Raw genomic sequence first — 26,218 nt, forward strand, 5'->3', positions numbered from 1 at the left:
TTTTTCAAAGTGATAAGAAAGGTATTTAAAATAAGTAATAATAGAGAATTATGGAAAAAGATGAAGCACCAAAGAATTATAAAGAAGAAATATGTTTGACCATATGAGAAAGGCAACTCCTTTTAAAGTCTGAACTTTCATTGCTTTATAAAAAACAAAAGGGCTATATAAAGTACGGTTAAATGTCATAGCAAATATTTGCCAATATGAAAATATCAGATAGTAACATAATAAATATGAATACCAAACTGTGTACACAGCTCATGAGGAACACTAGGTGACTAGGCCACACATTCAACATAAACACAATGACATGGGTAGAAATAAGTAGCAGGAGTCACTCAGATACATGGCAAACTGCACAATAAAATGATAATGTCTAGTAATTAACTGCTAGCTAGGGGAATTTTTGGAAATGAATTTGGAAAGTGATTTGAATTTTTACTTAGAAACTTCAAAATAAAATATTACATGTTTGATTTCTTCTTTACAATACCTTCAGTTAATCAGAGGCAGAAACACTGGGTACTTAAAAAATGTTCAAATTAACTCCAAATTCCTTTTTACTCCATAGTTTTCATCTAGTTTTCCCATTAACAAATGTTTTCAGGTAATCAAAAACAAAATTCACTAATTTGACTTTGCCTTCTGTTGTTTTTATGTCCACCTCTTATAGCTAATATGTATAAAGCCAACAACATTTGGGCAATTGTTTGAAGGAGAGGAATTAAGGCGTGTGTATAATCCTAACCTGAATAACAAGCATTTTGAAAATTTAGGGTTTGATTACACCTTTCAAGTATGGAAAACAATACCCGGAGTGAAAGTCCACCTGCACTTTTGTCCAGAAGGCCAGATGCAGACAGAGCTATGCACTTAAAAAGAGAGTTAAAAATATCCAAAAATATTTCTTAATTTTCTTTATTTTTAAGTAGAAACTCTTGGTTTTACTTTCTCCTGATTCAAAGCATAAAATATATAGACTCATATATATGTACATATGCATATAAATAACTATGTGTGCATATCTGTATATATTCATATGTACAGATATGCACACATATTTACAAAGATTGATATGTTTTTGAATGGTCAAGTAAAGACAATCTGTGCTATCAAAAATTTTAGTTTCAATATCTTATATAAAAGCTTTAGATAGATATTTATGACCAATATCCTTAAACTGGCAAATATCTATCGACCAATAATAAAATAGAAAGCCTCTGGTTCCCCAAAAATTATTTGTTACTTATTCGATGGCAACTGTCATCATTAAGAGCTCAGCACATGAGCAGTTGCCCTATTTGCTGGATAACGAGAATTTCATGCATGTTTTTGCAAAGTGAAGACTCACATAAACCTGCAAAGAGACCCTAATTGTAGTAGTAACTATTAGTTGACTCATTAGGTTGAAAACAGAGGTAGTAAATCTGCTTAGTGTGATAGTATTTTTCTTTTCTTTCTTTTAGACACAGGCACCACCAACACCTGAAATATCATCCAATAAAGAGTATATAATACTTTACATGACTTATTCAAACGTGTCCATGAGATGGCTATTTGCCAAAAATATTATTCTCTGCATTAGCTTTTGTTAGTGTTTCTTTTCTTGCAAGATATTTTGGCTTGTAGCAATTGTTGAGTAACCTATGCAAAAGCTGTTACAAAAACACTATGATGAAGTAAAAATTACAAGTCTTGGTTTGTGTTTTAAATTAAAGGACTCCTCAAATTTTCACTTTCCACCTCTGTTCAAATCTGTCAGCTTTGATTAATGGTCAGAGGAAAGAAGAGCTGGTCATATTATTCACAGAGAAGCAATCTCGCTATGTCCACTTCCCCCTCTCATATTTGTTGCAGAGAATGAAAAAGAATGTGTCCAGCATGAGGTCAGGGAGACAGACCGCTGCAAAGCATGTGGGGCTGGCTGTCCTTAAACCTACGCTTCAGTTGTTTAACAGAAAGGGGGCCCCTGCCACTTCCTGCCTGTGGAACACCCAAGAGAAAGCAAAGAGCTTCGACTCCACAGCCTAAGGATTTCAACTGAGCCCCGCTGAGCTGGCTGCCCTACTTAAAAAAGAAATCATAGAAGCATGTCATAGTGAAAGGGTCTCCCTGTTTTCGTTTTCTTTTCTGTTTTTTGTTTTTTGTTTTTTTTTTTAGCCACGTAGAATAGAAACTGGGTGTTTATCTCTTCCAAGTGGGATGACTTTAGGCAACCCCTCTCGGCCATCCTCTTGTCTGCGTAATGAGGTGAAGGAGACCCACCTCGCTGAGCTGTGCACGGCAATGAGATGAGGCGCAAGCTGTGCCTGACACATAGTAGGTACTCAAAGATAATTTGTTCTCCTTGTCATTTCCTTGTTTTTATCCAAGTTATTGGGGCCTTGATCTGAGGCATAATCTATTTCTTGTGTTTGAGTGTGGAAGTTAAATTAGAGGTGTTAAAATAAATAAAGATGGTACTATCTGGTGCACTTCGACTCTATTATCTTGCATGAGAGCTTCTTGAAAATCATTCTAAGCCATTTATGAAATCAAGGTTGACTGGGGAAATTGAATTCCTGTATTATAACTATATCTTTGTCCCTCTACAATCCCTAACGCCATACTACAAGCAAGGTGTTTTAATATCTAAAAGAATATTTCCAAATTAGTGTGGAGAAGCTAACAATGCATTGTGATCACGACACATGGTGGTTTTGGCCCAGTGAATGACAGCTGATTGAATGTCAGCAAGCAGAATTGGGGAAATTTGATTCTGGTGCTAAAACATGGTTGTACCAACAACAGCTGTGCCATCCTTTGGGAAGAGTGGGGTAGAAGCTTTGGGTGGCCGTTGAAAAAGAGATTGTGCAAACAGAAAGGCTCAGAAACACTCAGATGGTTGGGTAAGTTAGGTTTTGGTCAAATAAGCCCTGCAAAATATTATAAAAACTATACTTGTGTTTAAGGTAAAAAGATGCATAGACATTTTTCTAAGAAGGGCAGTAACTCAAGCCAATCGAGGGAAAACTGTGAAGTCCCCTATAACACAGCCCCCTATAGAAAAATTCAGGGCTGATAAAGATCCTAATGTGTCCCTTCCAAGGGTTTCTCATCAGAAGACCTTGTAGAATTTATACCTTTATTACAGTCTTCTGAAAACAACATTTTAAAAAAATGTTGGTAGCAGACTTTACAATTAGTCAACACTGTTAAGGTCAAGCCTAGAGAACTAGTCTAATCTATTCTAACTAATTAGTTAGAACTAATCATAACTAGTAATTAGTTCTTGGCATCTTAGAGTAATTGAGCAAATACATGCTAAAAGCTGGTTTGAAAATTCTACCTAAGAATAAATATGTGATGTATGAAAATAATCCTTTGTTATATTGACAATATAGATTCAAATATAGCTTCATATAATAAGTATGTCAAGGTAAAGTCAGGAAGAGCATACACTGAACAGACTCTAAGAAGGTTTTTTGAGAAAAACATTCAAATTTCTCCTGTTATACTCAAAGTGAAGTGTATCCAAAACATAATTCATCTTTTTCTGAACAGAGTTGAAGTTTTTGATGGAATCTGTTTTTGAATAAAAATAGAACCTTTAAGTTGGGGGAAAATAACCCTTCAACATTTTTCAGTTTCATGAAGAATTGCATGAAGCACCACCCAGAATGTTCACTTTGGTCAGCAATTCAATTAGACATTTGGCAACCATCTTCTATTTTATTCCCCCACTTGGCTCTGTATTGAAAGAATTATCTCATTTTCTAGTCATTCTCTTATCTCATCTGCAATGTCAATTATTTTAAAAAAGCATCCCAAATATGATGCAAATATGCAAAACTGTTTCCCCTTCCTATTCTTGGTTATCGCTCTGCTCTTGTGGAATTAATTGGGAGTTAAAAATAACTTTTAAATAGGCAGTCAGAACTAAAGATGCCTAGGTTTAGCCCTGGCCGGTGTGCCTCGGTTGGAGCTTTGTTCAATACACCAAAAGGTCGTGGGTATGACCCCCTGTCAGGCTCATGCAGGAGGCAACTAATCAATGTTTCTCTCTCTCTTCCCCTTCTCTTTCTCTTTCTCTCTCTTAAAAAAAGAAAAAAAAAAAAAAAAAGATGCCCAGGTTTATCATCAGCTCACCTGAACAAAGTTGTTAGGTTTTTTAATTTTTTAAAATATTAACAAGCATATAGCATGCTTATGGTTATCCTCCAGACACCCAACCCCAGAAAAATGGTTTCTCTGTCTCTTTTATAGAAATGCCATGGAACAGATTTATTAAGGACAGTGGCCTGGGGCAATAGAATGAGAACTGTCTCTGGAGATGCAATTTCTAATTCTGATTCTCTTACTAACTGGCCTGGGATTTTCAGATAGGTAATGTCTTCTGGGTTTCAATTTTCTTACCAAAATTAATGTGGATTTCTAAGCTCTTCTCTGATATGCCTAAGTATTGACATACCTAAGATTAAGGCTCAGTTTGAATCAAAAAAATATTGGACTTTTTCTCAGTGTTACCATTAAGGCCACATCTAAGACTATTATTTTCCCCCCATAGAGGTGCCAGATCTCCCCCTTTTTTGGGCCAAATCTAGGGCAATTTTTTCTTACCTTTCTTCTTGAGGATTCTTACCTCATTCTCTTCCCCTTTCATTGTTTATTTTATTTCTACTTTAAAATCGTTAGAGTCCATTTTTAGCATACCTCATCCCCATGAATGCTGCTAAATCTAAGGCAGTGTTTTATATTTAAAAAATTAATATTTTTCAATGCTCTATTTCTGCTTTCTTCATTTCAAGCCTTCGTATGTGTTCAGTGATTAAATGTATTTTGGATGACTATAGTGTGCTGTTATCAAGGCTCTTTTACTTTGCCATTTAGTTTTATAATATTTGCATGAGTCTAGGAAGTTACTAGTATGACCATTTTAAGTGTAGTTTTAAAAGCACAAAATGAACTGAAACAATGTTCATATCTAGAATTGAATAAGCTTTTGACTTCCTCAATTAAAAAGTTTTCCACTGATTCAGACTGATAAAAAGCATTATATAGAAATCTAGATCAAAATCTTGCCCTCTTGGAGTATTATAGCAATACTATTTCAACCAGTAAGGTAAACATGCATGTCGTCTGAAGGGATTTCACCAAGGTGATAGCTGTGTGTTTATAAGGTCTTCTCAAGTAAAAAATTTTTGGATGAAAAAGTAGTAAATAAAGGACCAGGTTCACATTGCTTTAACCTACTTGTGGGCCAAAGAGCTGGTTATTACTCAACACACAGTCATCATGGGTATCACTGTACTTCCCCCAAGTACTTCTGCCTTTATTTCTGGGTATCTGATAGACTGCATGGGGAAACTTATAGGCTGAGTGTTAGCACAGGGCAGGAAGCAGGCAATTCAGAAGGACTCCTAGTGCTAAAGAAGGACTCCAATCCAATGTTGGACTGTTTCCCTGAGTTAATTTTTGGTATCTCAAATATTGTGATTTTAAAAAATCTTCCATTCAAGTGATATCCATTTTGAAAATTTAAATGACCATGGAGAAATATAGTCACCAAATTCACTGTCATTTTCACAGTGTATAATGGGTTCACTAGATAAAAACATCAGCTCCTTTTCAATCTTCAAAATAATTTTCAAATTTCCACTTCTGATATGGCTCCTTTGGGTCACAAGCAGCAACTTTCAGGGTCTTCTGAGAAGAATTTCCTTCCAAGCATAACAACTGATGATAGTTTCCAAAGACAATGTGATTCACCTAGAGAGAAAGGGGATCTGGGAATGAGCCATGGACTGAATTTGACAACTGAGATGTAAAGATATGGAAACCAGTTAAAAAAAAAAAAAAAGATAGGTACTTACATTTTTTGATTTTTTAGGAATTATTCTGAACTAAATTAATAACATAAACAGGGGCTTTGGATAATATTGTGTCTCTCTCTCCCAAACTAAGTGCTCACACTGCAAAGATCAATTTTCTGATCATATGGCTGATTACTATATTATTTAAAGAAAATAATACCAGATGGCCTTTGCTATATATGATGGATGATGGCTCCCTCACTGAGGGTAAAAAAGAAAAAAACAAAATACATACCATCACAGATAGTGAGTCAGTAAATTTCTTAAGTCTGTGCCTTAGGATGCAAATTTAGAATACAAAGTGCTAGATAACGACCTCCCTACCATAATCTCTGAGTACACAATGCCTGATGTCCAGAAAATTCAGATGTAATTATGAAAAAAAGTCAAAGGTACTTCAGAGTTCTATTATTGCTTAATATTTATTGATATCCTAGAAATGGTCAATAGTCTACTCCCATCATGGTTGATTTTAAGTTGCCAAAGCAGTATCACTGAATATGCAGTGGGCAAGCACTGCATACAAGCAGCTCCTGCAAGCTGGTGGGAGCTGGCTCCAGCAGAGAGCCCAGGTCTCCGGAAACCAGAGAGCATGAGAAAATGTCTCTGTGTTGGGAAGAGGCAGAACGTGGAACCAGATGCATACTAAAATGCAGGGCTTGTAGGGAGCACCCTGCTTCTCGCTTTCCCCATATACGCTCTCTATTCGCTTTTCTGGTAACCAATGCAAACCAATTTTAGCCTATAAGCCTGGCTTTTGCCATTGTTAATTAACAAAAGTCAATGACTTTTAGAAACAGATGATGATTGCAATATAGCCAATAAAGCCTGTTTAAAATAACTGATTAAAATAACTGATTTCAAATAAATTTTGTAAAGAAAAAAAGGGACTTGATAATTTACAAAAATATGTTTATCTCGCTGTACGAACTCTTTCACTGCCTCTATTGTCACAAACACATTGAAAACTTCAGATAGAGTTAGCTGACGAGGGTTTTATGCCACATTTAGTTGAAAGTTGGATGTGTGGTAAAGAAGAGATAAAAATATTTTGCTTACCAGTTCTGAATGAAAGACTGATGTTGATTTATGTAGCCATTTCAGCCCTTTGTTTCTGTTATCACAAGGGTGCAGCCTCAGGGCTCCCTTATCAGGGACTGGAGCCAAGCACCATTCTTCGTGTTTAATAAGTCTTAACCAGGTGTAATTAAACTGTTGAAGCTGTGGAAGACATGTGTAAGAGAAAGGTCACTTCAGGCAGAAAACACAAGTAAGGGCTTTGCCAAACATTTTTGTTAGCAAAGGTTAAGAATATAGGCACTCTGGTCAGATGTTTTGTATTTAAATCCTGGTACTGCCACTTTCAACTCTGATAGTATGAGTATGATATTAATCCGGTCTAACCTAATTGCTCTCCATTTTAAGTTGGAAAGCAGCTTAAAGGTGTCTGTCTCAAAGGCTTGGGTAATGACTGTCAAGTGTTTAGCACACAGTAAGCCTTCAGTGAATGTTAGTTGCAACAATACAGCTTAGGACGGTTAGTACCTATCTGTAAATAAATGCTATTTCAGGGGTTCTGAATCTCAGACAACCTGGCACTTGAAGTGTTAGAACATTCAAACTACCACAGAGTTAAGGCCTTGAGCCATTGGGGCTCCAGGGAGATCCAAGTTACCGTCCTAAATTATCTTGGTGGAAATTATTATGGTTCTTTGTTTAAGACTATCTAAACCAGGGCTGGGGAACATCCCACCAGGAGGCGGAAAACCATTTGGTCTGGCCCTGCCAAGGCAATCTCAGGCGGGATTAGAAATTCAATAAATCTAGGAGTTTTTTCATAATTTTTAAGTTGATAATTTTGTATGGCTTGTGAATGATATTATAAATATCCAAATGGTCCTTGGCAGAAAAAAGGTTCCCCACTCCTGAAGACAATTGGACTCCTAGAGGAAATCTTAAAAATCTTTCTTTGCTGATTGTGTGAGCGTCCCCCATATTATAGGAACTGCTCTTGGAGAAGTCCAGTTTTGGGTAATCATTAAGGTCTAAAATAAATACTGATTCAGGTAATGGAACCATGCTTTCAATCTTTATATATTTTTCTCCATTTATTTACAACCTAGTTCTATCTGTCTGGTTAATATACTATAGGGCTCTGGGTCTGTGGGAAATTTGTTGTTTTTGCACCAATGTAAACATATTAGAAAAAAATAGGCTGCTGATAAAATCTATCTAAATGCTTTTATCTAATGATTCATTTATAATGTAATTGAGATTTAACTTAGATGATCAAGTATGGCATAGACCTCTTTGCTGAAAGGGTGCTCCCTGGATATCATCAGTCACCTAGGAGCTAGTTGGAAATGCTGAGCCTCAATTCTGCAGTGAACTTATGGAATCAGAATGTGGAATAAAAAGGGGTTCTATGGAAAGTAACCTCACAGGTGATCTAATCACAAATTCCTAACTGGGCAGGTTATGGTGGGCAGGCACACCCCAGGCATGTACGTTCTTTAGTAAAAAGCTTACTTTGCCATGCATCTCTGTCCATTGTTTCTGTGCATCTAGGTTAACATACCTTTGAAATGTCCTCTTAAAGACCTCTCCTTCTAAAACACAACCACCCTTTTAGACTTCTGTTTCCAAAGTGTGAGAGCACATAATCTGAACTATTTATCCTGTAATCTAGTCCCTGCCCTGCTTTCTCCCACCTTCCTATAATCTTCCTTACATACCCTCCTTGGTTTCAAATGCACAGAAGAGACTGCAAAACCGTTACTCTCTGGAGCAGTTGAGATCTTACTCCCTGGCATATGCCATCAGTTTGGTTTAAATAAACTCATAAAAATTCTCTATCGGTTTGGATGTTTATTACATTGACAGGAAGCATGGACATATATCATAATGCAAGGAAGCTATGTAGCTACTAAGAGATGCTAGATATTACCTTGCAAAAGGACATCTCAACTGGTTGAGAAGTTAACTAAAGAGATTTTTAGGTAAGATGAAAGATAGGGTTTGATGGTTCAATCCTTGGGCTTTATTCCTTTTGAGTTTTTGTTTGTTTGTTTGTTTGTTTTTTATAAATGCTATAGTCACTGGCTTGATAATACTAAGTCTCATTAAGCCTGGCAAAAATAAGTTAATTTCCACCAAGTTCCTCTACCTTTTACTCAAACAAAACACAAGGAGCAAAAGCTAAAAAGGAGTAACAAGACAAAAAGGGAGATGGGCATTTGTCGAAGGTAGGGATTACATAATTCATACCTTTCCCTCCTAGCTTCCACTCAATGGTTATTGAGACCAGAACTTGGGTTTTCAGATAAAATCCTGGTTAATCAGGCCCACAAAGTCACTAAATAATGAGTCTTGAAGGATTGCATTATTTAATATTTTACTTTCATATAATTTGGACTAATTGTTTTGTTTTACAATTTGTGAATTATTTCCTCTTTGAATTGTCAATACACACGTTATTTCTTTCCATTGATTTTTGACATGTTTCCCTTTCATCTGTGTCCTCTCTTTCCTAATTAAGAAGGAGTTCCCTTAGCCTCAAGTTTACAATCTGCAGCTGAATTATAGCCACAGAGATGACAAAAATGCCTTTTCTAGTAGCAGCTTTGAATTAAGAGGTAGAGATGGAATGTGCTTGAAAATAACAGTATCTCCTAGTTGGATCAAAGCAGTAAGTTTTGGCAAGCCTATATTATCATAAAAAACAATTTCTCTACCGTAGAGTTATCTACAATTTTAGGGGATTGAATGAGTCCTATTTGGTATCCAAACTGGAAACTGTCCCCACAGAATAAGAACATAGGGAAAAAGTGTTGGAGAGGGAGGTGCCATCCCCCAGAGCTCACCTCCAGAACTATAGAGTTCCTGCTCTGTTCTCCCCAGCCTACTCCCTCCCTTAACCACTGTGTTCTGAATCTCTGGGAGTTTTGCTTCAGGGATTATGGATTATATGATTTGCATTATTTCCTTAAGATATAGAAGAATGGAGGTGGGGGATAGAATCAGAAAATAAAATTGCTCCCTGAGATTAATTATTTAAAAATATGTCCTGTCTTTTTCTTTATTACTTTATCTTTATATGCAATGTGTTATTTTTCACTTTTTTTGTCTCTGTTATTATAGCAGTGAACATTTGTGGAGCATTAAGTGTTAGGTATTATTCTACATCCTTCATAATATTACCTAATCCGATCCTCACTCTAGCTTTAGGGTAGGCACTATCATCACTGCCATTTTCCTAAGGGTTAAGAAACTTACAAAATTAACACACTTTGCAAGTGACGGAGCCAGACCTGTGTTCCTGGTGGGCTGACTTCAGCCCCTACATCTTTACATTTAGTGGCGGACCCTCTTATCACCAACCTTTATGATTATATAGTAATTAATTTTTGTTTCTATAGGCAAAAATAAATTTCTCAAGTAAGTGATGAATGTGTCACACCCTGCACTTATCAGCAACAGCAGCACCATCTACTGCACCTACTATGAGAGAGAGAACCCTGCTCAGCATACCTTGCTGCTCCCGTCACAGTCTTCCAGAACGGCTGTGGTGTTTTCAATGGAAATGCATTTACCCAAGGCCACGCTAATAAGCTAGAAGCAAAATATAAAATATGCATGAATCAGAAACAAATATTTTAAAGCAGAACAAGACATTCAGAAAACACAGAACATAAAACTACAATAAGGTTAAAAGATAGTTGAGTTAATAGCTTAGCAGTACTTAGCACTATAAGATTTCAGTGGTCGCTATCTCTAACAGAGACATAATGTAATCTTGCTAAAGTACAGCTTCACTCTGTCAGTTTAGGCCGGTGATTTAGCCACAGAGCCAACAAACAGCTTTCAATTAACCCTTGCCTGGAATGCTGAATAAGGAGCGAGCAAAATGTGGCATGAAAAGTAGTTATTTTCTTGGCTCAAGTTTGTTTGACGCATATATTAAAAGTCAATGCACATACCTGCAATTTAATCAAACCGACAGTTGCCGGCTCTTTTGCCTGGCTGACCCCTCCAAGCTATTTGACTGCTTAGGCATTGAATCATAGATAGATAAATTGAGTCCTTCAAGAACAGCAGATTTCCAGCTGATTCCCTGTCAGAATCTTCCTAATGACTCAGGCAAGCTACAATTCATTACAGGAAAGTCACGGAAACTAATACAGAGCCAAGCTTAAAGGCACTTTTTGGCAGGCCCCCAGGTTTTTAATGGATTTGCAGGGTCAAATGTGGAGGCAGCTTCCTATAAGTCACCATTTAACACAGAAAAATGTTGATTCCCTTGCCCCCTTGACATCCTGGACAGGCCTAACGAGATGGTGGGTTAATAGTGCAATTTAGCCTTCTCTGATTTCTAGAAGAGCTGCTTAGAACCAAGTTTCTACCCTGGAAAGTCTGCTGTCTTGGGAGGCAGTGAGGTCTTAGTTGCCAGGGACACTATTAGTGTTCCAGGTGCCTAGCACAGAGCTCTAGCTCAGGGGTGCTCATAAAGCACACTGTGTAGCTCACAGAATTGCCAGCGTTCATAACACCGTGCTCAGTGGGCCGATCCTCACTTTTACATGCATAGCTTGGTTGGCAAGAAAGTAAGGGGCACCTTCAGGGACCAAAAAATACAGAAAAAGGGAAAAAAAACAGCGAAAGTGGAAAACTGCAAATATTATAAACAAGGGACCGACATTTTAGGAGGAAAACTAGGGAATGGATGAGCCAGAGAGGTGGAATTGCGGTCTTCCACCTAAAGATGAAAAGCTAGAGTAAGACCTTCGGTGGAATGGGGTACTGGGAAAAACAACTTACATAGCAGAGGGACACCACAGGGAGGCTAGATTCTGCCGGATCTAAAACCCTACACTGACCTTCATTTGGGATTGAGATGCAAATTTACACTACTTGTATTCACTAGGAACCCTGACAGACCCTCAAGGCACAGAAACAATATAAAAATAGTACCAGGTTGGTTACTTCTGGGGTGGCTGGAATGCAAAAGCAATTCTAGAAAGACAGGAACTCTGTCCGGAATCCACAAAGAAAGCTCTGTTCACAATTTAAAATGGCAAATAAGGGAGAAGACCATCCACCGTCAGTAAATGGGAGCAGTCAGAACCCACAGAAGGAATCAACCATCGAGAACTTCAGAGAAGAGAATTAATAGAGATGCATGAAAGTAGAATAATCCTGGAGATTAAAGAAAAGAAATAGTGCCTCAACTGTCCTCTGGATCTTAACAGAGATCAATATAAATTCCCGTATTTGTGGATTATTTAGAAAGTATTCTATCTTCGAAGGGGTTTGGAAACCTCTGGCGTCAACACAGCTGAGCAGGTTGTCTTACCCCAGAACCTCTCAGAACCTCCAGGACCTTCCCGGTTAGCCTGCTGCTCCAAGAGGGAATGCATTGTGTTGTTTGCCAGATATGTTTGACCATGATCCCTATTTTTGGCAGCACAACTAGTAACATTGCCCAGAACGGCGTTTGGAAATCCCGGGTTCAACAGATTTCTTTGTATTTATTTTGTACAATCCCTTCTTCCAAAAACTGAAAGGCATTAGAAGGAAAGAGAAATCTTTTCTCTTTGCCTCCCCCTCCCCCACTTCATCTGGAGATGTTTCCCTTTCCTCTTATCAGAGACTGCTGGAGAAATTTACTGGAGAAACTGTTTTTCTTCATAACAAAAAGGTCTTTGAAGTGCTAAGGAACTGTTACTCTTTATCACATTATGAATGGTTTTCAAAATTGAGTCTTCATTTTATTTTTAAAGAATTGGATCCATGATTTTACTGTATAACATTTAAATATTTTTTAAAAATCAGGTAGTATCTCAGTTTTAAACTTTTCATTTTGAATTACTTTTTTGTTGAATTTAGGCAATGGGAGTTACCCCCACAGTTTATCACAGAATTGTTAAACATTAGGCTATACGCTAAGAGTTTTATCCTACATAAGTACACATTATTGGTGAGGGTATTTTATTTATTCCAAATAATTTTGGTTCAATAAGAAATTATTTGTTCTCATTTAAAACAAAACAAAACAAAACAAACAAAAAAATTCACTGGATTTAAAGTCCTAACTGTGTAGATTGTGGAGTTCATTTTCTTGAAATTTTTCAAGATTGTCTATCAAAAATAATGGTCTAGTTGATCTGACTCTGCATTGCCTGGAGAAAGGTCCTCATTTTTTTAAATGGTAATAAGGCTCCCTACTGGTTGCTTCAGAAGGAAGCAAATGACATCTTTATTAAAATTTGTCTAAGGAAGGCAACAAATAGTGAGGATAAATAGAAGAGAATAATTTGTTAAAATCATGTAAAAATATATTTTTGCATTCTGATCTATAATAGCTCAGGCAACAACAGACGGCTGTTTCATTAGAACTCTTAAAAAATTTCATGGGAACTCGAACAAGTTAGCCTCGCAGGGGAGGCAAAAGACAGTTTTTTAGTTCCCTCTGGTGGTTAAAGCTCAGTAATGCTCTTGTTGAGATTTTGTGTTAGGACAGGGAAAAATTACTTTGGTGAGAATTTTCTTTTTCTGCTCAAGAGATAGAATTTAAAAGTATACATTTATTTTACAGACATATCATTTGAATAGGGTATAAATACAGGGTAGTCTTCCTAATGAGTTACCTAAGATAAAATATCAGATAGAGCCACCCGAAGTAGTGCTATTCTATGTTGACCTATAAAGATGGCAATTTTATAATACATTACAGTACATACAAACAGGTCATGTGGACCCATTTGTCAGCTGAATTTTATAAAAATAGAAGACATTTTCAGACGAGTTTCCTCTCTTTCACATTCTCCCCAGATCTCCCTATACCAGCAGGGAGAATGGCTTTACTAAGTCCTTGTCATCAGATTTACTAGTCAGAGTGGTTGGTTTGCACGATCCACTTTCTAGGGAGAACTGAAAAAAATTGCCCAACCGGGGGAGGCTCAGTGGTTGAGCATCGACCTAGGATCCAGGCAATTGGGGTTCGATTCCGGGTCAGGGCACATGCCCGGGTTGCGGGCTGGATCCCCAGTCGGGGGCGTGCAGGAGGCAGCCGATCAATGACTCATCATTGATGTTTCTCTCTCTCTCCTCCCTTCCTCTCTCTGAAATCAATAAAGATATATTTTTAAAAATTGGCTTAAAAGAACAAGCTTACTGATGTACGAGTCTGAGAACCTCTGGCATGAAGAAAAAAGAAACTCTGAAAGAAAATGAAACAAGGTTGGCAGTATTTATAAGTAAAATAAAAACTAAAACAATAAAAGAAATTAAAAATATGCATAACTTGAGAACCCCAAGTCAGCGCTTGACTAGCCATCTCCAGACCCATTCTGTGGTAAATGTCCTCGTGTCTGGCCATCCCTTCAAGTTACGCCTCACTCCCAGAATAGGCTGAAATGGCTTTTGTCTAGTTTCTCCTCTTCTTGATTTTCCTTAGCTTTGTACTCTATCCAACCTGTCTAGATTGGCTTCTCCCCTTTTGGTTCCTCACCTTTTGCCTTAGAATTTTCTCTACTATTGCCCGACAATTTGTTATTTTCGACCTATACAGCGGTGCCTCGGTTTTTTAATGTCATCCATTCCGGGAGACCGTTCGAGCTCTGAAACGCTGGAAAATCGAGGGATCCACAGCTGACAGCTGGGCCTCAGGGTCTTGCCCTCAGCAGAAGCTGGGGGGCATGTTCGACTTCCGAGGCGTGTTTGAAAACTGAAGCATTTACTTCCAGGTTTACCGGGTTTGTAAACCGGAATGCTCGTCAACGGAGACATTGGAAAACCGAGGTGCCACTGTCTTTGAAATCTATAAAACTCTAATAAATCATATCATCCCATTGCTTAACCCTACTCAATAACTTACCATTACACTCAGAAGAAAGGAAGGAAAAAAGGAATAAAATAAGGGAGGAAGGAAGGAAGGAAGGAAGGAAGGAAGGAAGGGAGGAAGGGAGGAAGGGAGGAAGGGAGGGAGGGAGGGAGGGAGGGAGGGAGGCAGGGAGGGAGGGAGGGAGGGAGGGAGGGGGGGAGGGGGGGAGGGGGGGAGGGGGGGAGGGAGGGAGGGAGGGAGGGAGGGGGGGAGGGGGGGAGGGGGGGAGGGAGGAAGGGAGGGAGGAAGGGAGGGGGGGAGGGAGGGGGGGAGGGGGGGAGGGGGGGAGGGAGGGGGGGAGGGAGGGGGAGAGGGAGGGGGAAGGACCTTTATTCTGCCTGCAAGGACCTACGTGATCTGACTCCTTCCCCGTTTTCACCTTCATCTGGTGCCCTTCCCTCCTTCATACCCTGACAGCACTCATCTCTTTTCCAATTCTTGAAGGCCTCAGATGGTCACCTGTCTTAGAGCTTTTGCACAAGGGCATCCTCTACCCGGGGCTCTCTCCTTTAGAGCTTTGGCTCCACTTGGTCTTCAGGCCTAGCCTTCAATACCTCCTCAGTGTTGACCACTCTGACTTAGAAGGATTCTTCACTCGTGGCAGGTTCTCCAAATGAGAGCTATTATATTTATTTACACTTTACTTGCTTATTTGTTTAAAATCGTTCTTCTCTTTTCAACTTTAAGTTCCACAAACAAGGGGTCAAGTCTACTTTATTCACCATCCTATAATCCAATTTTAAAACACCGCCTGGTTTATTTATTCTCAATAGGTATTTGCTGGATTAATTGATGAACATGGCTGCCTGGAAGCCTTCAAGTTTACCTTTATTTAATCCTCAACACTGCTTTGTTTCATCTGCACTCATACTTTGTATTTATTTATAACGTATTTATTTATGATTAATTCATTCTTTTCTACACATTTTCAAAAGTACTTGGCGTTTTATTTTTACGGAGTCAGATTTTGAATTGCTGCTTGAACTTACCACACCACTAGCCCTCACAATGGGAGCCTTCAAATCAGGAAATACATTCTCCAAGTACCACTTGAAACTTTTGCATTTTAGTTTCTTTCGAAGTTCTCGTTGTTGGGTGAGGTTCCCGACATCCAGCCCTTGGTCTATGAGGTGGTCCCCGTGGCCATAGAACAGCTCCTTGTACTCGTCAAGCCAGACCTCAGCAACCCGCACCAAGTTCCGCTCCACCGTCTTCATGCGGTCTTTGGGGAAGGAATACGGGTTGTCGTTTCTGAATATGTGGCCCACTCTGGAACAGGGAATGATCTCTATTTCACCACCGCACATCCACACCTGGAACAGTTTAATGATGAGTATTCAGTTATCAAATCATTGTCCACAACTTATGGGCCCTGAACAATGACAAGAAACCACCTGACGACTCCCCTGCCCGACCCTGTTTGAAGTAGTACTCCAACTTCTAAAATCTTCTTCAATAAAAGATTAAACTCAACAGGCTTATTCAGTTTATTTAGTTTATTTATATTGCTGTGGACCATTTTAGGATTAGTAAAATATGTTTTTTCCCTTCCCTCCTCTGCAATGTAAATTTCTTTTTCCTAAAGAAATCCTCACAGAATCTCATGATGTCAAATGAGTTCCTGCTTTAGTTGAATCAGGGAAAGGAGTATTTATTTCCTTTTTTTCCTAACAAAACTCAAAAACCATTCTTCTTGATTGGAACTCAAATAATACCCCTTTTACTATATATCATCCCACTCCATAGGAAAGCAGTTGCTTTTTGGATGTCTTCACTATGGCTGTCACCACAGCTTTAGATATTAATCAGAGATTGTATAAATACCCAGAGTTGTCTGATATGTGCAAAGTTGCTGCACTACAGCCTTTGATGGCCTGCCCTAAGGTCACTTTCTGTACTTCTGTAACTTGTGTTCTCCAAGATAACCCATAACTGAATGATTTCATTACTTCCAATATATTAGAAAAATGTTCCCAAAGAGTTATCTTATATTAAGTATGACTCTTACAGCATTTACACTGAATGGCAGACAATTATTTCCCCCATGCTCAGGTGTGGAAACAGTGCTGTGAAATATTAGAGAACTTTAATAAATTTCATGAGTACTATTGATCTTCCAAATTCAATCTCAGATATGAAAACATTAATCCAAAGGCCCTAAAATTTCTGTGAAATTTTCCCCCAGAGGCAGTCATATGTCTGATTGTATTAGTAAAATGAAACCATTTAAAATGATAAACTCTAGGTTGTAAATAGAATTTGAGAAACTGGTAATACCTTGAATGACAGCTCCATATTTTCTCCACCCCAAACATCAAGCCCAGGATCATATGTTCCAAGTTCAAAAAAGTAATTTTTATCAATAGAAAATAATCCACCTGCCATGACAGGGCACCTACAAAAAGAAAAGTTTGTTTTTTTTACACTTGCATATATAAGGGCTCAACTTTTAGCCTAGGTCCTCTGTTTAGTTGTGATGGACTTAGGAGGTATTTCAGAATAGCTACCAAGCATGGGGAGGTCTTGAAGTGGAGTCATAAACAGCACTTAAGTGATGAGTTCCCTGGTCCATGGTGGCAGAGCTTAATTCGGGTCAGCAAAGGTGGATCCTGGAACTAGGATTACCTGTACCCCAAATGTTCTTTCCAGACTATTCAGAATACATTCTCTTCCTAACATTATGATGAGTACAACCTGAACTCAACCACTACACTGACCCTTAAAATGAGAGTCTAAAAAAGGCAAAGAGGTTCTTTAGGTGCAAGATCAGAGCAAGAGTATTAAGTTCAGGCAGATCTGGGTTTGGATCCCAATTTCTTCTCTTACTATCTGTATATCCCTGGGAAAATTACTTAACTCTTTTAAGTCTCAATTTTCACATCTCTATAATGGGAATACTGCCACCTTTCTCATAGTGCTATAAAGTGGGTTAAATGCAGAGTGCTTGATAAAGAACGGTACTCCTGCTTCATTGGAGGGGAGCATCATTCCTGAAAGCAGCACACCTGGCAAGGGATGAGTGTGCTTCATTGAGGATAAAGTCAGGGAGAGCATGCTGCAATGCACAGTCTGGGCTTGGGCTTTCTCTTGGAACTTGCTCACTTGAATCTACATAAGTTCTCTCTCTGACAGGGAAAGCTCAGAGCTCCCACTGCAGAGCCTGAGGCTGGCTGCCTGCTTGTCCTGCAGGGCTGGACTCGGGGGAAGAAGTTAGAAAGTCTCTGTTGTGGCTTCCGGTGTAGGTTGTGTTCTTCAGTTTAGCTTTTTCAGCAACGAAGCCCCAGTTTTAATTCATATCCAGCTTCTGTGTCTATTTATTAATTCATTCACACAAGTTGGCACCCCTCCCATGAAAAAGGTAAGACGAAACTCAAAAAGAAAATCCTAACAGTAGCTATTATTATAATAATGATACTTCTATTACTATTATTTACTCTCTTAGTTTTTACTCATGTTGAGTTTAATATTATGTGTGTTTATATAGCATATATGCAGCATATTCAACTAGCTTAATGTTTCTTAGGTTGTAAATACCAAAGAACAGAAATCACGTTAGTGAATTTCTCTGCGTTCAAGGCTGACTAGGGTGCCACTGACCATTTGAAAAATGAGCTTTCGTCATGGGAAAATAATTTCTCAGGAGAATTTTGTTTATTTTTGGTCTATTGGCTACAACTATAATTCTTGATGTCCTACTGAATGGAAGATATACTTGTTTTGTGAAATTGCTTCCCATGCTTTTATAAAGAGACACACGGCTGCTTCCTAATGTTAAATTTCACACACTTACCTTATTATATCAGTTTCTTTAATTTTGTTTTTCGCAACAACATCCGGAGGAATTGTTCTCCAACCGAAGTTCATGGGCCACACAAAGATGCCTCTTTGAAAGTTGTCCACTGTCATGTAACTAGTCCAGGGAAAAACCAAAAGCGCTACTTGAGATCACACACATGTACTTAACTGACCCGACACCATGTTTTGTTTAAATGAATAAAACAAGTGCTTATGGAGATGATTTTAGATCATTACAAACTTTTAAATAACATTTCAAGAAAATTTATAAGTACAATTTGCATTAGTGACCAATTGGCTGAATTGCTAATTTTTAACTTCTACTTAAAAAAATAATAATGTTCTGGACATTTTTGAGGGGGAACAACAACTTACAAGCATATATATGTATTTACTACAAAATAAGAACTCATCTTCAGAAAAATAAATATTTTTTGGTTCAGCTGAATAGAAAGAAAAAAGAACTGAACAATGGTGTTAAGGGTTCAGAATTTGTAATGATCAAATAAACAGATTTGCCTGCTCTGATCCCAAGATATCTATCATGTATTTCCATTTAGTACTTCTTAGATTTGCAAAAATGTCCACATGAAGAGTGTGACCAGTACTCTCTGTTGCTGTTGGTTAAAGACTCTCTTAGAAGGATCTTGTGGAATATGACAATATTACCTCATATCCTTATCATTGATGACTTCAATTACTGGACAGGCTACTTTCTTTCTACTTAAATAAACTCTTTCCAGAAGAGGTTCCAACCAACCAATGTTACATTCGACGTGAGAATCTAAGAATGTCAACACATCACCTAAAGAGCCAGAAAAAAAAATCCATTTGAAAATGTGATAGAAGGTCTTAGATATTGGTCCAGAAGTGTGGTTCTAAAGGCAGCAGTCTTTTCCTCTCACGGAATTCCTTGACCCTATACTTTCATTTTCTAAAGAAATGAAAGAAATTTTGTTTCTAGCACTTGTATGGGGCAAATATAATTTATGTTTGGAAAAAACGGATAAGCCTCTTAGAATAGGTAGCCAAGATTCTTAAGGGAATACTTAGTATTAGAGATGGCTGCTTATGTCCCCTTTAAGGGGATGCATCCCATTAACTCTGGCGGTGGAGAGCTGGGACTTTGTTGGACAGAAGACCAGGAGTAATTTGAGATTCCAAGTTTGATCTTAGGGATGATGAAGAGGAAAAATTGCTCCACATATAGGGGTGAAAAGAAGTTAAAGTGGAAGAAGCAGGAAAACTAAGAGGTAGTGTTAAAAGGGTTACAGGGGAACAGGGGAGGATTGGGGAGTTGTTGAATGGGTGCAGAGTTTGAATTTTGCAAGATGAAAGAGTTATGGAAATTGGCTACACAACAGTGTGAATATACTTCATAGAACAGAACTATACACTTTAAAATGACTATTAAGATGGTAAATTTTATGTTATGTATATTTTATCCTAATTAAAAAGAATTACAAGAGAAAAAAATCTTGGAAGCCGGAAATATTTATTAAGAATTCTTAAAAAAAAATTAGTTGTGGTGAAGTAATGCCCTTTCTCTTCTCAAGAAAAATCTCAGCAGCATCTAAATTGTTCCAAATGGAGCGTGTGTGCGCGTGCGTATGTGTGTGAGTGTGTGTGCGCGTGTGCATGTGTGATTAATAATAATCTAAGGAAACTGACTCCTGGCCAAAATCCTACAAGTAACCTTCCAGGCGCTACCATAGGCAATTACAAAGGCTTTACCCTGCAGGCTGCGTAAAGGAAGCCACCCTCCCCGTTCAGACTTGGTGCCCAGCGGTGCGCTGGAGTCAAGGACTCAGGCCTTCCCGCCTCCTCAGTGGGACATGCTTTTATGCATATCTGCTTTCCTATCCCAGGTTTTTCCATTTGGAGACCTCTCCTTCTGGCCAATATCTCTGCTTCATCTTATGGGAAATGGGTGGATCTTGGAGACATTTTTGTGCACTCTGAGTCTTCGGTACTTTTCCACTCCTAGCCCTTCCCTTCCCTCTCAACCTTTTGTTGTGGGCTCCTTTCACAGTGAGATTCATATCTGTTCTTACCCACCAGCTCAGCCTTGTTCCACAGAAAAACAATGGAACATTGTGGAAGTCAGCACTTTCTTTTTGTTTAGTTTCTTATACTATTGCAGTAAGTGATTAAGACCTTGATTCTAACTTCATTTTGGCTCACTGTGTTAACTGATCACTCTGACACCTGGCTGCTCTCCTCTGCCATTGACAAACCTATAATAACACCATTTATTATCTATTAAGTGCTTGCTCTATGCCAGAGACTGTTCTAAGCATTATACATAGTTGCCTTATTTAGTCCTTACAATAAACCTGAAGTGTAGATCTAATTTTTATTCCCATTTAAGAGAGAAGAAAACTGAGGAACAAAGAACTTAGGTAATTTTTTCAAGACTGTACAGCTAAGCAGCAGCATATTAGAAAATAGTTCATTCCATAGCCTGAGTTAAAAAAAAAAAAAAAAAAAAAAAAGCCAGAAAGAGGCAGAACTTTGAGTATAGGAAGGCTTGAAGTAAATGCAAAAGACAGCAGTAGGCAGGGAACAAGATGAAAACAGGTATCTGGATGATGGGCCTTTATCCACTGAAATCTATAAGCTGCCTCTCAAATGAATGGAATTCAGTATATTATTAATTACTTGATCAACAATGGAATTTTGGCATGAAGGTAAAGAACCTATCTTAGTCAAGGTCTTGGTGGGACAAGTTCTTGAGAAGACTCTTTAGACCAAACTAGGTTGTACTAGTCAGAAGCCCTGCATCCCCACCAAGTTTCCTACCCTTAGAGACAGCAATTACATGTCCTGATCATGCTGGGAGAGTCCTAATTTCAGGGAATTATAGTTTGTTTGATAATGAGAGGTCATTTTCTCCTAAGAGTGTCCTTTTACACAGCCCTTTCCCTGTTGTGGGAAGGTTTGCAGGGGTCATCTAGGTGTGTAAAACACGTAAGCATGGTCTGCTAAGGTCCCACTCCTACTTCTGTCCATTAAGACCCAAAGTTTAAGAGCAGTCTCTGCTAAACCCTGTCCCCATCCCCATAACAGGCTTTAGGGTCAAAGGGGCCTGGTTCGTCTTCCTCAGTCCCCAGTGGCAGCAAATGGGTCCCCAAACTTGCATTCAATACATGCCCATCCCAGGTCCCCACAAATCTTCTCATTCACGTGTTGCCAGGGCCAGGGGGAAGTAACATCTGCTCTAGACATAGGACAAAATTCTATATTGTACTTTGGGAGAGAAGACCATCCTCCCGTGCAAGAGTGTCATTGTTCCACATTTAGACATTTTATTTTTAAACAAGGCCTCAGGAATCAGAACAAGGAATGGTGTAGTTAACTATGGGTGGGATTCTTAGTTGTTCTGGATATTGTCTGTGCACATTTTACACACTGTCCCTGACTCTGAGAGGCTGAGAGGCATGGTGAAATGAATGTAGGTTCAAAGTTACACAGAACTGCCTTCATCCCAGCCCTGCTGCTCTTAGCAACACTGGATAAGTTAACTTTAACCTCATTGAGCTTTACCTGATGGGACTATTTCTAAGATATACCAGATACCTAAATTATTAATAAATGGAGAGTATTATTTACATCTTTTCAATGAGTGCTTAAGCTACAGCTCAAAATAATTAACTCAATCTTGATAGCCACCTGGCAGGGTTTTTTGTTTGTTTGTTTGTTTCCTAAGAGTAAGTAGAGTGTTTGTATATGGGTTTCACTGTAATTTATTTATTTATTTTTTTTGGCCAACCGAGAGCCACTCAATATGCCAAACAGCTTTGGCTCCTTTTTGAGCACGACTCCCACTTATATTTAGCCGACCAGCTTGGGAGATTGCTGCCAGCACAGAGTAGTGCTGAAGTGTTGTTTAGGGTTCCTTGAGGAATGTGGACCTGGCTTGCCTTTAATTTTACATAATGATTTATAAGTGATGCTAAGAAAACCACCTGTTCTAACTTCAGCAGAAACTAGTTGTAGAAATTTACAGGACTGTTGCTCTTCAGGAGACCTCAGAGTTGGCCAGGAGTTAGCTGTCACTTCTTAAAGTTAGCCAACTGATTCTTTGGAATGCAAACAGCAATATCAAGTGTTTTGCTAAAGGCCATGAAGGATTTGAAAATGTGATCTCTACTCTGACTCTCTGCTGAACTTGCCTGACTACAGGCTCCTCCAGGCAGGGCAATAAGTTACTGGGCCAGCTGATCGGTTTATTTCTTTGTACCTCAACTACCCCATCTCTTCTTACTTCTTTCACTTTCATGTAGGAGCCTTTCCCTAGAGTTTCATTGACCATGGCCTGCCCTTCACATTTTGAAATCCTACTTGACCTCTCTAACTCTTCATTCCCAGTAAACAACTGATTGGACCTGATCTTTTCACTTGAATCAGACTCAGATGAAGAACCAATCGAGCCCTGGAGCCTGAATGTATAGTGGAATTGTTAGTGATTAGAGTCACTGCTTTGCCCTAATTATTTTGTAGAAGACTCTTTCAGAATTCCAGGGACTCTACTGGGTTGTGATGTAAAATTTATTTTATAATGTGTGTAATGGTCAAAATAGTTTAAAAGTTACTAAAATAAAACTGAGCTAATGTACTCAAGGATGCTAATGAATGAATGAGAAACAAATTTACATTTTTATATTTAAATTTATTAAATTCAAAGAAATTAGTTTACAGTTGTAACTACAAGTACTTGAACAGGCCAATCAACTGCTGTGATCAAGTTCATAACACACTAAAGGCAGCCTCCCCTGTCATCTAACAGTTTACACTGTTAGGGAGATTCTTACTGGCATGCTTTGTACTCTGTGCAGGCAGAGAAACATTTTTTACAAGCAGCACATTTGTGGCCTTGTATTCATTATCTTTCTTAGACATCTATATGGATGTCTAATTTTCCTCTCAAACTTAGAACTCATTTGCAATCCCAAATCCATTCCTCTGGTTATGACTCCACCACCCACTGAATTGTTTTGATTCTTTCCAATCCTAGGTTTCTTTCTTGATTCCTCTCTTTACTACTTTCTTTGCATCTTATTTGATGTCAAGTCCTGTAAGCTCCATGTCCACAATAAATTCTAAGTCTGACCACTTCCTCCATCTGTCTTGGTAGCTTTCTGGTGCTTAGACAAGCACTATAGCCTTCTAATTGGTCTCCCTCTTTTCTCTCTAATTTCCTTAATATCCATTCTCTACAAAGTGACCACAGTGAGCTTTTAAAATATAACTCAGATAACTGCTCTCTTTTTTAAATGTCCTTATTGGCTTCACATTATACCAAGAATAATGCCTACATGCCTTAAATGGTGCATAAAACTTTATAAACACCTACCTTTGCCTTTCTCCCCAAATAAATCTCCTACCTCTCTCTCCACAGTCAGCATTCATCAGCCATAATAAACTTCTTTCTTTAACTTGAATATACAGAGTTTGTTTCTGCATCAGGATATTTGCACTTCTTGTTCCATTTGCCTGAGAATGTTCTTCACCCAGATCTCAGCTCAAAAGTTATGTGCCTGGACTATTTCTTGACTAGCCTATTTTTGCATCATTTGTGGATAGTTACTTTGCATAGAAAGTCAAATGTGGAATTTCATTTAATTTTTCAAAAGGCAGTTCACTATTAAGAATCTTAGCTGCCATTGCAATGGCAACTTTGATGTGATATATTTGTTTTCAACTGAAAATTTCCATTACAAAGAGAAGAAACTTTTTAGCAAACCAATGGAATAACAAGAGTTCCAAATTTGGTGTAGAAAGTGAAACTCAGGTGAGCACATAATTCACCACTGGAATATGCTTGAGTGCAAGCTGGTGGAGGTTTGCAATGCCATGGCCTACAGGGGAAGAGTGACAGTTACAAGTTTATAGGCAACAAAGTGTAGGAGATAAGAGTGAAGATTCTAGAGCAAAGGTTTCTGTCTTCCAATCCTGGCTCTACCACTTATTAGTTAGGAGAACATGGACAAATCTTAACCTCACTGTGCCTTTATGTCCTAACCTGTAAAATGAAACTGACTGTACCCACCTCATAGAATTATTTGAGGATTAAATTAATTAATATAGATAGTGTTTAGAATGGTGCTTGGTACATAAGGTCAGATATCTTTATGAGGTACAGGTCCTTCCATAGAGGATGTGAAGATGAACCAAAATGTTTGATGTTATGTTTAAAATACCCATGGACAGAAAATATTTGCTTCCTCCCATTCACCACCAGCACCCACACACTAAAAAGAGGTGAAGCCATATTGCTCTTTGAGAGGCAGAAGGACTTTCAGAAGAGCAGACATATATCAGAGAAGAGAGAATTAAAAAATTCTGAAGTCCTGAAATACTGATGGGGTCAGGTCAAAAAAGCACAGGCTTGAAGGCACTCCTAGTGGTCAAATTTGGGATAATTTGGACACCCCTCCCCAGTAATGCTGATAAAATACACATTGAATTTTTTAAGCTGTAAATCCATAGTGGTGGGGACATTAAGAGAGAAGGAGAGTGGAAGGGAGGGAGAGAGAGATTCCTTTTCTATGAGTGAATGCCAGCTAATAAAAGAAGAAATGATAGAATTAGAAAAACAAATTTGCAGCCCTCAGTGTAGTAATTGATTCAAACAATGATTATCATCGAACACTAAACCATTAGATAAAGTCTAAGGAAAATAGGATAGTCTAGCCAACGTGGCTCAGTGGTTGAGTATTGACCTATGATCCAGGAGATCGAGGTTCGATTTCCTGTCAGGACACAAGCCCAGGTAGCAGGCTCAATCCCCAGTAAGGGGGGGGGGGGGTGCCTAAGGCAGCCGATAAATGACTCTTATCATTGGTGTTTCTCTCTCTCTCTCTCTCTCTCTCTCTCTCTCTCTCTCCCTTCCTCTCTCTGAAATCCAAAAAGATATATTTAAAAAAAGAAAACAAGATATTGGTGTGGATCAAAGTATCACCCCACAAGTAACTTCTCACTACCAAATGAAAACTCTAGCTGTTAATATTTTAATAAAGTACCCCAAATTAGTATAACCAACAGCAGGGCACCTTGACATCATGTGCCTCTTGATTTGAAAACGTAAGTATACAATGCCCATCACCTATGCAGTTGAGTTCTATATAGTATTCATGCCAAAAAGATTTATCCTGAGGAAAGGAAAAATTTCAAAATGTGGTCAATTATACAAAATAAATGGCCTATACTCTTCAAAAATAAAGAACCACCACCACAAACACAAGTCAATGGTAAGCAAACAATGGTTGTGGTGTTGTCTGTTCTACACTGAGAAGACTAAGGAGACCAAACAAAATGCAGTGTGTGAAACTTAATTAGATTTCAAATTTCAAAAGAAAAAAACAACTCTATGAAATATTTTGGGAGCAATGAGAAAATTTGCAAAGATAATATATTAGGTGATATTTAAGTATGAAAGTTGTGCTTACATAAGAGAATGTCTCTGTTCTTCAGAGATGCTTGTTGAGGTACTTAGGAGCACAGTGTCATGAAGTCTGTAAATTCCTTTTCAAACGTTCGGGGAAAACAAGTGTGCATGTATAGACGTGTCTGTGTATGTGCTGTGATGAAGCACTTACTGTGAAAAATGACAGATATATGGGTATGAACTGTACTATTATTTTACATTTGATGCACATTTGAAAACATTAAAATAAAACAAAAA

At 38.3% G+C, this 26,218-nt stretch overlaps 1 protein-coding gene across 1 annotated transcript in view; it reads right to left on the minus strand.

Moving 5' to 3' along the window:
* Window positions 1-4,671: 4,671 nt before the first annotated feature.
* The window catches only part of GALNT5 (polypeptide N-acetylgalactosaminyltransferase 5), a 40,133-nt gene continuing 18,586 nt past the window's right edge, over window positions 4,672-26,218 (minus strand). Inside the window, exons 4-10 of the mRNA XM_081143528.1 lie at window positions 19,201-19,336; window positions 18,527-18,646; window positions 17,014-17,131; window positions 15,726-16,049; window positions 10,386-10,466; window positions 6,915-7,076; window positions 4,672-5,751 (exon numbers count right to left, since the gene is read on the minus strand). Of these exons, the coding sequence (XP_080999654.1) occupies window positions 5,611-5,751; window positions 6,915-7,076; window positions 10,386-10,466; window positions 15,726-16,049; window positions 17,014-17,131; window positions 18,527-18,646; window positions 19,201-19,336 (1,082 nt within the window). The 3' untranslated portion in view covers window positions 4,672-5,610. The remainder of the gene's footprint in view (window positions 5,752-6,914; window positions 7,077-10,385; window positions 10,467-15,725; window positions 16,050-17,013; window positions 17,132-18,526; window positions 18,647-19,200; window positions 19,337-26,218) is intronic.

This window comes from Miniopterus schreibersii (assembly GCF_964146895.1).
Source record: "Miniopterus schreibersii genome assembly, chromosome: 7".
Taxonomy (NCBI): Eukaryota; Metazoa; Chordata; class Mammalia; order Chiroptera; family Miniopteridae; genus Miniopterus; species Miniopterus schreibersii.